The sequence below is a fragment of the Bos indicus genome, chromosome 16 (assembly GCF_029378745.1).
Source record: "Bos indicus isolate NIAB-ARS_2022 breed Sahiwal x Tharparkar chromosome 16, NIAB-ARS_B.indTharparkar_mat_pri_1.0, whole genome shotgun sequence".
Classification (NCBI taxonomy): domain Eukaryota; kingdom Metazoa; phylum Chordata; class Mammalia; order Artiodactyla; family Bovidae; genus Bos; species Bos indicus.
In genome coordinates, this window is record NC_091775.1 from 22,696,994 (window position 1) to 22,710,127 (window position 13,134).

The 13,134-nt window shown below is 46.5% G+C and overlaps 1 protein-coding gene across 5 annotated transcripts in view; it reads left to right on the plus strand.

The window, feature by feature from the left end:
* The first annotated feature begins 2,627 nt into the window (after positions 1 to 2,627).
* Positions 2,628 to 13,134, plus strand: part of TGFB2 (transforming growth factor beta 2) — a 95,218-nt gene continuing 84,711 nt past the window's right edge. The window contains exon 1 of one of the 5 annotated variants that reach the window (XM_019976514.2): positions 2,628 to 3,577. In XM_019976514.2, coding sequence (XP_019832073.1) covers positions 3,232 to 3,577 — 346 coding nt within the window. In that variant the 5' untranslated portion in view covers positions 2,628 to 3,231. The remainder of the gene's footprint in view (positions 3,578 to 13,134) is intronic. The other 4 variants (XM_019976512.2, XM_019976515.2, XM_019976511.2 and 1 more) reach the window with 4 other exon arrangements.

A 13,134-nucleotide genomic window follows, 5' to 3' on the forward strand; every position in this document is an offset into this window, starting at 1 on the left:
AGAGGGCAACAGTACCCAGTATCTCCTAAACTTCACTTCACCACAGAATCCTTGTTTATCAGACATGTTCTGGAACCAGTGCTTCTTAGAAATACATAGTGGGTGAGAACATGGAAATGGATTCTGTTCACAAAATCCAGCTCTGCTTCTTACTTGAAAAAGGTACTTAGCTTCTCTGTACCACAGTCTCTTCATCTGCAAAATAGAGATAATAAAAATACTTTGTGAAGATTAAATGAACATGTACATCTAAGGATCTACCGGCTTCTCTAGTGGATTAGACAGTAAAGAATCCACCTGCAATGCAGGAGACCTGTGTTCAATCCCTGGGAAGGGAAGATCCCTTGGAGAAGGGCATGACAACCCACTCCAGTATTCTTGCCTGGAGAATCCCATGGACAGAGGAGCCTGGAGGGCTGTAGTCCATGGGGTCGCAAAGAGTCGGACACGACTGAGTGACTCAGCACAGCACAGCACGTTACTAAGTGTAAAATGTGTCTGCTACTGTTACTACAGCTATTTTAACTCTCTACTTACTAATGATATAGACCCCATACACATGGAAAGTTTAAATTCCAAAAGTTAGAGAAAGTTCCTTGTGACCTTTCTGTAATAAAAGGAACATCTAAACTACAGAATGATATAGTGGCCTTGAGTCTGGGGGAAAACTCAACAGTTTGCAGTTTAAATCATCTGTCTAGTTGGTATGGCTACAGTCATGATGAAAATGTTTTTTGAGTAAAGGTAAAAGAAAAGAAAAAGGGAAAAGTGAACAGGGGCAAGCATTATTTTTATTCATCTCATTTGGACTAGGTTGAAATAGAAAATGTCAAGTTATAAGTAGTGTATAACAGCAGACATCTAACACTTAAAATCCCAGCTTCCTGGATATATGCTGTGGAAAAAAATGAAGTTGGTCACTCAGGTCTAGCTGGGGAAAAAGGTGAAGAGAAAGCCTTTGGCAGCAAATTAAGAGGATATCCATTCAAACAGCAAAATAAATGCAATTCATTCTCTGGGTGCACAAGATAAAGTTCTGTTTCAAGTGCAGAACCAGGCTGTGAACAAAAAAAACCATAATAAGCTTTAGGACAGAGGTAGCAGCGCAGGTGCTGTGGAATCTCAGAAAATGACTCCACTAAAAGACCCTGGTGCTGGGAAAGACTGAAGGCAAAAGGGGAATAAGGTGGCAGAGGATGAGAAATTAGATAGCATCACCGACTCAATGCACATGAATTTGGGCAAACTCCGGGAGATAGAGAAGGATAGGGAAGCCTGGCAGCTGCAGTCCACGGGGTCGCAGAGTGGAACATGGCTTAGTGAGTGAACAACAGCAAAGAAAGTGGAGCTTGGATGACCTATCTCAGGGGCTGGCCTGGCCCAGAGTCAACTGTTTGATGCTCATTTGCCTAAGTGTGCGGGTGTGTGTGTGTGTGTACAATATGGGAAGACTAAAGCAAGTGATCCCATCTGGGAAGCCGGGAGCAAGCCACATGAAGTAAAAATGGGAGGCTTGGTCGCCTGTCCTTCACCAGACGGGTCCAAAATGACTATATAAAGTAAATACCATAAATCACTTCTGTCAGGGCGCACACTGCACCTCCTCTCTCCCTGCCTCTCAGCCACCCTCATTTCCACACCCCCTCAACGGTTCAGGGAGAGCTCGTGGTCTAAGTAAACGAGAGGACTCCTGACTGTAATCCTAGCACGTCACTTTGTTGAAGGCAAACACGTGGTTCGGGGAGAACTTATAAATCTCTCCTCCCAGGCAGGATCGTGATGTTATCTGCTGCCAGCAGAAGGTTCGCTCTGAGGGGAGCTCCAGAAGCTCCCGAAGAGAGAGAGAGACAGAGACAGGGAGAGAGAGAGAGAGGTCAGCCAGAGAGATATAGAAGGACCGAGAGAGAGAGGCAGAAAGGAAGCGACACACCGGGAAGGGAGAGAGCGCAAGTGAAGGAGGCCCTGGGAGAGGGATGGAGAGCTAGGATAACGGTCTAGGGAGCCATTCGGGAGCAAACCGAGGGGGCTGTCCGGCTGCAGAAAGGAGAAAGCAGGAGAGGACCTTCTGCGGGCTGCCAAGTGCCTGCTGCCCTAAGCGAGAAAAGCCCACGTGGGAGAGAAACCAGGCGAGGGTGGGTCGGGGTGGGAGTCCGAGGGAACCCCTTCGCCACCCCGCTAGGAATAAAACTCCCCCGCCGGCGCGTCGCCGGGCTGCCGCTGCGGTCCGCCGGCGGCGAGAGCCACGGCGGCGGCCGCCGCTCGCCTGTTGCCGGGTTGGCGTTTGGAGCGAGAGCAGAAGGAGGAGCAGAAGGAGGGAGCTGGAGGCCGGACGCGTTCGCCAGCGGCGGCAACGTGGAGTGAGCGGGCGGGTCGGCGCGCCGGCCGGGGTGTCGGCCCCCGCGCGCAGCTCCGGGAGCAGGATCCTCGCCGCCTCCCTGCGCGGCCTCCGCGGCCCGCGCCGGACCCGGCCGAGTCCCGGGCGCCGAGCGAAGCTCTCCCGCCTCCCCGCCGCGGGCCGGGCTCGCCCCCAGCGCGCGCACCCGGGCGCGCGCGCGCCCACACTCACACCACACACACTCACACGCACACTCACACACACACTCACACACGTGTGCGCTCCTCCGCTCCGGAGCTGCTGCCGCTCCTGCTCTCAGCGCTGCAGTGGAAGGCAGGGCCGCGCCGCGCCGCTCCTTCTTGAAATATATAAATTGGAGCCGGCCGGCCTCGGCCGCCCCTCTGACAGCGCGGCCCGCGCCCCTCCCGCCGGCGCGCCCGCTGCCAGCCCCGGGACCTTTTCATCTCTTCCCTTTTGGCCGGAGGAGCCGAGTTCAGATTCGCCACTCCGCACCCGAAACTGACACACTGAACTCCGTTTCCTCCTGCTAAATTTATTTCTGCCTAATAGCCACTCGTCTCTTTTTTCCGCCCCCCCTCCCCTCCATCTCGTCGCTCCAAGAAAACTTTTGCCGACTCCCTCAAGTGCAGGTTCCCCCTGCCCGTCGTGTATTAATATTTCCACTTGGGGAACGACGTTGCCTTTTCTTTTGAAAGGAATTCAAGCAAGATACCTTTTTCTCTCGGACATTGACTCTCGATTGTTTGCAAAAGTTTCGCATTAAAAAAAAATCTACCTGATCTGTACTTTGAGAGTTGCTAGGGTTTTTTGTTTTTTTTTTTTTTTCTTACTTTTTACTTAAAAGAAAAAAAAAATTTTTTTCCACCTTTAAAAAAATGCACTACTGTGTGCTGAGCGCGTTTCTGCTCCTGCATCTGGTCACGGTCGCGCTCAGCCTGTCTACCTGCAGCACGCTCGACATGGACCAGTTCATGCGCAAGAGGATCGAGGCGATCCGCGGGCAGATCCTGAGCAAGCTGAAGCTCACCAGCCCCCCAGAAGACTACCCCGAACCCGAGGAGGTCCCCCCGGAGGTGATCTCCATCTACAACAGCACCAGGGACTTGCTCCAGGAGAAGGCGAGCCGGAGGGCGGCCGCCTGCGAGCGCGAGCGGAGCGACGAGGAATACTACGCCAAGGAGGTTTACAAAATAGACATGCCGTCCTTCTTACCCTCGGAAAGTAAGTACCGCTCTTCGCTTCCATTCCCCGGGGCTTAGCGCTGCCCGAGGCTTCCAGAACCGCAGCCACTCCAGGGATAGCCCTGCCCTCTGGGGTCCCCGGCTCGCTCCTTCCCCTTCTCCGGTCCTCCGTCCCACCCACCTCCTTGCCAGTTGTGTGCTTGAGAACATTAGGCTTTAAAACGTGGAGTTGCGACTTTATTTTCTCCATTTCTTCCTCTCCCCCACAACGCCCCCGTCCTTTATAAGGCGTTATTCTCTCTCTCTTTTTTTCCCTCTTCCCTGGAATTTTCGACTCGGCCACCGGCTAGGAGTCAGCCCTCCTCTGTCAAACTCCAGGCACTCCCCGGGGCCGAGTTAAACCGGGAAACCTCGGTGGGTTTGTTTTCTTTGCTCCGATTGGCCTGGAGCCCGCCGAACTGGGGCAGGAAGGGTTAAAAAAAAAAAAAAAAGAGTGGCTCAAAACGAGCCTCACCGGAAGGCGCCCCATTCCGTGCCGACCTATCAGCTGATTCTGCAAGCCTTCCCTATTGTCTCTAACTCCCCGAAAAATGTCAGCATCGCCAAGACGAAACCCGATCTGGCGACCCCTCCAAAAACCTACCTCCAACCCCTCAATTCGTGAATCTCTGACCTCGACGGGGTGTTTACATCCCCCCCGTCCCCGCCAAGGCGAGATCTTGTAACCACGTCCCCTTTTGATTTCACCTGGAATGGTAGAGAGGACAGCTTCGTTTCTGGCTACGTTTAAAAGAGTTTTTCCTTCATGTTTTTTTTTTTTTTTTTCCAGAATCCTCTCAAACCTGCCTTCTTAAAATCGCCGGTGTAGCAAATCCTTTTTCTTAGGCGTTTATCGTTTATCTTTCTCACTCTGGAGCCCGGTGTTCCCTGCCCTTTCATAGGCTTCCTGCAGTCACTTCGTTGCATTCCTGAATCTCAGCGTAGAAGACAGCCGATTTTTTTTTTTTTTTTTAAACTGGCTTCTCTGAGGGCAGTGTCCTCAAAACCAGCTGGCATACAGTAGCCATGGAAGTGAAATGATTTATTGTTGGAGTTCCTTGGGCGGAAGGGAAAAGGGCAGTTAGCTTAGAATGATTTCCAAGTTCTTAAAAAAAGAAAAAGCAAAGAAGCAGCATATATTGATACCTGAGAGGGTTAAATACCAGGAAGAAGAAAAAGAAAGAAAGAAAAAAAAAAGCTCCAACTTTTGCGTATTCCAAATCCCAAGAAAATACACTTTTCATTGGTTGCCCATTTCTCTCCGCCCCTTTTCATGCCCTATATACTCTCTGGCTGCCTTCACAAAGTCTCTGTGTCTTGCCTACAGAGATAATATGGCCATCTTGGTAATTTTATCGTAGAGGTTCTAATTGCAGAGAGGTGCTTTTCTTTTTGAATATTTATATTTAGTTTGACAAGTCGTAGTTCCGGGACTTGCCGTGTCTTGTATCTGATGGTCTCAGAATATCGCTGACGTATACAACCCCAGTGTTCCTGGCGACCTCTGTTTTGCTGCAGGATCATCTGTTGTCTAAGAGCAGAGCCGAGATAGGAGATCCTGGCAAGGGGGTCGAATTTATTATTGTAATTATGGCACCATTCACCACAGTGGTGATAATATACACTCCATCTTCGTGATGCGGGGCGGGGGGAGGTGGGTAAGGGGGGTGGGAAGAAGGAAAGCTTTCTATCTGGGGTGGAGCCCTGGAGATATTAGGAAAGAAAGTTCATTGTAATTTAGTCCAAAATCTTTGAGATCCAACAGGGAGTTGAGTCAGTTTGCTTTCTCTAGCACGTGCGACGTTCTACTGGAATTTGGGCAGGCAGGCAGTTATGTAGAATCAGAACAAGCCAACCCTTCAGTGTTTACCTGCAACAGCTTTAATGAACTGCTGGTATTTTCATAACACGGAGGAGGTCTGATCTTTTCCTGATATAGGTGTAGAGAGAGCAAGTTACCCAAGAGGGTTCATTCTTTCAAACCCTCTTCAATCTCAAGAATTGAGATGATCCCACTCAGGATCATAATCATCACCAAACTGGGAAAATTCTCAGATTATTAGGATTTCAGAGGTTGGCATTAAAGATGGGTGTGTGGATTCCCTTCTGTTTCCACTCCCAGCTACAAAGAAATTGAAAACCTCTGATCAGCACAGGATAAAATATACACTATCAGTTTTCCTACAAAGAATGCAGGCTTCTTAAAGTCTAAAAGAAAGTTTAGGAGCAGAAAGTCTTATTAATAGCAGATTTGATACTACTGTGCTAAGACTGTGGATAATTTTATAGAAAGTAGGTTAACTGATTTTCCAGCACTTTCTAGTTATACTGGAATATAGAGAACCCTTCCAAAAAAAAAAAAGGAAGAAAAGAAAAAAAAATCACTCCACTATATTTTTTAAAGGGCAAATTGAAAGGACAGCATTGGCTTATATACCAAGTCTCCCTCTTGAGGACTGTTCCGCCTAACTTTTAACTTGGTCCTCTCTGAAGCTGCTGTGGGGAGGGAGTGTGCCTGTCATTTCTCAAAGGAAATCCGAGGAGGGTCACGAGCCCCAGGGATGGAGGCATGGGAAAGATCACTGGTTCATTTTTTACCACCAACTTATTAGCGTTCAGGGAGTGACTTCAACTCAAATATTACAAATATGCTCTAATTATACTCAATGAGCTATATATCATTACAGATTCTTGATAGTCCTTTGCAGGACATTTTATACAGTTCAGACGAATATTTTTAGCAATGCGGAGTTTTAAAAGTAAAAATATAAGAGATATTGTATATGCCTTGAAGCATATTTTGTCTTAAATATTATCCTTGGACCAGTGTACTATATAAATACAGTAAATATGAATAGAACTGGCCAGGTGCCAATCTCCTAGGATGAATTTTAGTCAAGAAGGTATGTATGGGTTATAATACTGTGTCAACATTGGAAGAAGGGGTCTGATTAGTTTTGAATTTATTCATATTGATCTTTTCACATGCTGTTAGTTTAAGGCTCAAAGTGGAGTTATACTAAGGTTTACCCACACTTTACCCAGTGGGAATTAGCGGACTTCTCATCCTTTGACAATCCACTGGAACCTCAAGGCACATCTATTCCAAAGACACTGTACTAGGTAGGCTTTAGAAATTTAGAAAGAGTAATTCCACTTAATGGAGTAAGAATCCAAATGATTAACAATTGAAATATGTAGACACTTGGACAGTCAAAAAAGGAAAAAGGATGAGACAAAACTCTTTTTTTTTCTTTCTTTCTCCTCTCTTTCCCATGTAACAAATTTCAGGCAGGTGTCATGGTTCTTATTGTGGTGATGTTACCGCTCTTGCTATTCCCACCCTCAGGGAATGTTTGGCAATGTCTGGAGACATTTTTGGATGTCATGACTGGGGATGGAGAGGCCAGGGATTGCTGTTAACCACTCTAGAATGCACAGGACAGGTCCTCTTCCCATTCCCAACCCCCTTAAATAAAAAAAAAATTATGAAATTCCCATGTAGAGAAGCCTGGTAACCCTGGGATTTATTTGGGATTGCTAAATTCTGCAGTAGCACCACCTCCAAAGTAATAACCTAAAAACAAAACATCTTTAGGCTCAAAAGGACATTAACATGGAATAGACAAATAATCAGTAAGTTTTCTTAAGTAAGTTGGAACATGAATTTCACTCTTTTGTATGATATATAGTATATTATGATGGTCTTAAAGGGCTTCAATGAGAGGCATCAAAACTTGCCATTCATTTAGCCTGAGCAGTAGCGTCACCCCACCCATCTGTAACTTCAGTCAGCAGCAGTATGATGTTAGTCGGGACAGAGAAAAAAGAAGTGTGGGATTATCTTGGATTTTCCTTGCAAGGAAAATAAGCAGCTCATGTTCAGGAAGAGTGGAATCTCCAAGCTACGCAACGGAAGAAAGTCAATAATCATGTTGGTTTATTCTGTCATATTGAATTAGATAAATTCAACTGTACAGCTGGAGATATCATGATGAGGTTTCTTTTGTAATTGACTCACATAAATGCTAAACATTTAATACCAGGCAATCTCATTTTCTATTTCCCCTGTAAATTGCCAAGTGAAATCATGGAACATAGAATGGACACAGTAGTAGCACTATGATTTGGGGCAGGGGTGCAACTTAACACTCTATTCATGGGTATATCTTTTCTATGTATATATTGCTGGTGGTGGTGGTTTAGTCACTAAGTCGTGTCTGACTCTTGCAACCCCATGGACTGTAGCCCACCAGGCTCCTCTGTCCATGGGATTCTCCAGGCAAGAATACTGGAGTGGGTTACTATTTCCTTCTCCAATACATGGCTGGACTGTCAACCAGTGAAGGAAAACGCTAGCAATTGCTAGAATATAGTAGTATTTTTGCTGGACAGTAAGGGATTCTTTTTCTTTTATTGAACTATAGTTGATTTATAATATTGTGTTAGTTTCAGGTGTACAGCCAAGTGATAGGGATTTTGTTTTTGAAGATTCTGTGTGTGTGGATGTGTGAAAAAGAGAGACACAGAGATCAGAGACAGACTTGAACCTCTTCCCTAGACTTCCCCAATGACTGAGTTATTAATACACAGCAGACCAAGTTTTAATTCTCCCACTTGTATTGAATTGCATCATTGCTTGTACTAACTCTAGTGCCTAATTGTGGTCACATTTAACTTAGGCCACGTTCTTCTCTTCCAGGGTTTCCTCTTTTCTTTCTTTTACTTTTCACAGTCTGGGAAAAACCCTCAAAGAAATACACTGGTTATAACTGAAGCAGTTGGGCGTCTCTGTTGCCAAGGGAGGCCGCTCTCCTTTTCTGAGGAGTCCCTACCAACCGGATGGAGGCTGGGCTTTGTCAAGCTGGAGGAGTAGGTGGGGACCCGCTGACCTGGCAGAGGCTCCGGGAGCCGCCTGTGTCTCCACAGCGACCCCTGGGGTCTACTCAAGGAACTGCACTTTTTGAATGCTCTCTTCTCCCTAGTGAAAAGTTGATGTAACCCAGGCACAGCCTCTTTCATATAAAAAGATATGAAAGAATGACAGATCCTGTTTCCTAGAGGAAACTGAGATGTGAAAAAAGGGCTAATGACTCACTGTTGATCCCATATCAAATCTGGGTTAGAACAGAGGAGGTCACCGACTGCTAGGCCTTTGCCCAGAGATTACAACACACTTCAGGCTGCATTTTTCGAAGGTTAGGGAAGAAGAGTGGAGGAGACTACCCCTGAAGGAGATGTGCAAGCCGACCACCAAGGTGGGACTAGGGGATCCTTCTCCCTCCCTGGTCCCACCCACCCCTTTACAAGTTCAGTATTAAGGGGTGGGTGTGTGTGTGTGCGCGCGCGCGCTCAGTCGTGTCTGACCCTTTATAACCCCATGGATTGTAGCCCTCCAGGTTCTTCTGTCCATAGGGTTTCCCAGGCAAGAATACTGGAGTGGGTTGCCATTGCCTTCTCCAGGGGAATCTTCCGAACCCCGGAATCGAACCTTCATCTTACATGTCTCCTGCATTGGCAGGGGATTCTTGGCCACTAGCGCCCCCTGGGAAGCCCAGTATTAAGGTGAGCAGGGCGGGGAAGAGCTCTGGCTGCAGCTCCCTCAGCCCGCCTCATGGAGCACTTCCGGGACTGCTCAGCCTTCCTCATGGAGCACTTCCGATCCTGCTCAGTCCTCCTCTTGCAGCACCTCTGGTCTTGAGCGACCCTGGAGAGAGGGTGTGGGTTTCCCAAATGTGCTCATTCTCCCTGTCTGCCGAAGGGTGGGTCTACTCTGCCCATGCTGAATAGCTTGATGAAACGTGCCTCTGGCCGAGATAAACAAAAGTTTCCACTGTCATTTTGAAACCACATGGTGTGCTTTGTCTTTTACTCTTCTTTAAACAAGGATAGTTGTTGACCTAGGAATTCAGTGTCTTCCAGGTAGTTTCACTTTAATCACATGCTAGGGACTGTTTGATGGGTTTGTTTAGACTGCAGAGCTTGCTTCCATCCTGTGTTTGAGAGAAATTCGAGTCACGCTGCAACCACAAGTCGGTTTCGGTGGTTGTCACGGGTTTTGTTTCTTTTCTAACCTCCGGTAGGTTAGAACAGTTCTGTGCTGTGACCACCACCTTACTGCCAGATGGGCTTGGTGGCCTCAGCTCTTCATAAACTCTCCCCGTTGACCTTTTCCCCACAGGCTCTAGATTACCTTCCTGTTTTCTCTTCTGGAATACCTGTGTGTAGGGTGGGGAACTTCATTGACTCATGCCTCTGTTTCTTCATTTGTAAAGATGAATAAGATGCTGGCTTCCTAGGGTTGCAAAAGACTGACCATGACCTGTGTAAAGAAGTCCCAAACCCTGCCTCTGGCACTTAGTGGACCTTCCTTGCAGAGTACCTATTAATCACTGATTCCCAAAGACCGTTGATTTTAAAGTGAACCCTTTTTTTATGTGCCCTGAAGAAAGAAACATCACTGAAAATTGACTATAACATGCCACTGGTTATGAGATATAAAAAAGATATTTTAGAGGTGTTCTGATGTGATTAAAAGTAACACTCTGGGGACCACTCCCACCAGCCCAGGATGTCTCAGGACCTCCATCTCATTCATTTCTTTGTAACTTTCCCTCAGAGGATCTGTTTGCATGGCTCCCTGGGATAGGTCCTTAGGTGATTTTTGGCACCTAAGAGGGTGGGAACAGAGACTGGCAGGGCTGGTAATCTAGCAGGCCCATCATTGTCTAATCCTAATATAGGAAGGCCTTGAGAATTTTGGCTTTGTAGATAAGATCTCAGATATCTTAGATAACATCCAAGATCTTTCAGGGTCTGGTCCCTCCTCCTTGATCAGCATCCCGCCCCCAACTAAATCCTCCCATGAAAACTACACTCCAGCCAGATCACTCTCTTTGCTTTTACCCAAAGGGGCTATTTATTTTCCTGCCATTAGGCCTTTGTTTATGCTGTTTCTTCCACTTGGAGAGCCATCTTTTAACACCTTTAAGCATCCTTTGAGGTTAAATGAGTGCCATCTCCTTATGAAACCTTCTTTGATGTTCCTCGTCATATTTAATTAGCTCTTCCTCTGTATGCACTCTCACAGTACTGATACTCATCTCTATCTCAGCCTCTTTTCTTTTGCTGTAGGCAAAATCTAGCTGTGTCCTGACCTGTCTTCATCGGTTGGTGACCTACCTCAGAACAAGAACCCACTTGGACTTAGCTATGTTCTTACAGCTTATTGTTTTTGCTCAACCAATACTTAATAAATGAATGAGGGTTTCCCTTTAGAGAATAAGACTAAGTCACCAGAAGAAAGATCTATGAGTTGAAAGCATAGTTGAAAGACCAGGAGATGTGGACAGATGGAAATCTTACCTCTGTTATCAGGGAAACCATGCCTGATGGATCTTGTTCCTATGCTAAAGGCAATACCAGGCCTTTCAGAACCACCCAGTTCCTGTTTCCAATTTTGCAGATAAGAATGAAAATGCTGGTGATAATGATGATGATGAAAGCTAACCCTCAGCGGGTACACACTATGTGCCAAGCATAGTTTTAAATATTTCATATGTGTGCACATATTTCATTCTCACAAGTAACCCTGTATAGTCTGTTCAAGTATTTTCCCTGCAACATCTGAGGACATGGCTGTAACTATTTCTATCAGCGATGTCTTATTGAAAGTCAGGCTTTTAGGTATAAGTAATAGTGAGTGAAGTTGCTCAGTTGTGTCCGACTCTTTGCGACCCCATGGGCTGTAGCCTACCAGGCTCCTCTGTCCATGGGATTTTCCAGGCAATAGTCCTGGAGTGGATTGCCATTTCCTTCTCCTGGGGATCTTCCTAACACAGGGATCGAACCCAGGTCTCCTGCATTGTAGACAGACGCTTTACCATCTGAGCCACCAGGGAAGTCAGGTATAAGTAATAGAAGCCCTAAATAGAGATCAGGAAACAGAGAGCATGACTTTTCCTGCCCTCTTGAAAACTGACATAGAACATCCCTGAAAGGGTGGTGACTTTCCTCTCCTGGCAGGAATTCTATTCCTAGAAGCTCTGCATTCTTCCCCTCCAGAAGGCACTATATTTTTGAATCCTTTTCTACAGCCCTGGGTCTTTTTTCTTGTCTTTAACACATTCTGCTTTTATCTCTGCAGGTAGTTGATACAAATATTGTGATCTTTCTAGTCTCCTGGTCTTCATCTTGAACTGCCATGATTTCTTTGCAAAACTTTTCTAAATTTGATTAATAGGAGATTCATCTTGTCTCTTGAAAATGGATTGGGTAAGGCAGGATGGTGTTGTCTAATGAGCACAGGCTTGAGAGCCAGACAGACCCAATAAGTAAAAGAAAGAGAATAAGTAAAAGGGAATTGCACCAGAACAGTCTCAGAGGTGGAAAGGGAAAAGGGAGCTTCAAAGACAAGCAGCCCTACTCTAGGCCGATGGAAGTTGTTAAAACGTGGTCTTGTCTGGGTGAGCCACCTGACTGTCTCAGTGCAAGTTATTCAAACTGCCTCAGGGACATTTCAGTTGCTTCCTGCTGAGGGGTTTCCCAGGTGGCGCTATTGGTAAAGAACCTGCCCTGCCAGTGCAGGAGACATAGACTCGGGTTTGATCCCTGGGTTGGGAAGATCCCCTGGAGGAGGAAATGGCAACCTACTCCAGTATTCTTGCCTGAAGAATTCCATGGACAGAGGAGCCTGGCAGCCTGCAGTCCATGGGGGCACAAAGAGTCTGATAAAACTGAAGCGACTTAACGCACACTGCTGAATTCAGATCTTGGCTCTGCCATCCGTAGCTTGGTGGTGGGGCTACAGCCCTGGCACTTAAGTTGATCTCAGTTTGTTCACTTGTCATAATGAAGATGTGCCCTGCCCCCTAGGATTGTGGAGGATGGGTGATGATGTGCAAAGAAATTCCCAGTGTAGCTACTTCTGGCATTTAATAGGCTTGCTTTGCAGGCAGTTATTATGCATTGAATCTCAAGCACCACTGATTTCACAATGCACCATAATTTCATATGGATCCCTGGGTTGAGAAGATCCCCTGGAGTAGGAAATGGCAACCCACTCCAGTATTCTTGAAAATCCCATGGACAGAGGAGCCTGGCAGGCTACAGTCCTTGGGGTCACAGAGTCAGACACGCCTGAAGCGACAGTCTGTAATTTCATATGCCACTTAGAGCGCTCATTAATTGTAACATGCCATTGTTTCTAAGAGATCATTGGGATTTTAGAGGTATTAAAATATGAAAAATACCTAGCATCAGGGAAGTCATGTTTGTGGATTGCAAGAGTAGCAGTCCATGTGTATATAGCAGAGTGCTCTGTCCTGGAAACACATTGAAAATAAAATTAAGAGGGGGCATGATATCTGCCCTCAGGAAACGTTTCTATTTAGTAAACTTTCAGAGCCTCTGACTGGCAATAGCCACCTCTGGCACAGGAGATCTGCATCCTGGATCCCTCCCAGCTGGAGTGTCTTGCTAGGCATGCTCAGTGCATTAATATCAGGGTTTATTTATTTATTTATTTTTTGACATCTCAGGGTGTTGCAAGGGCCTGTA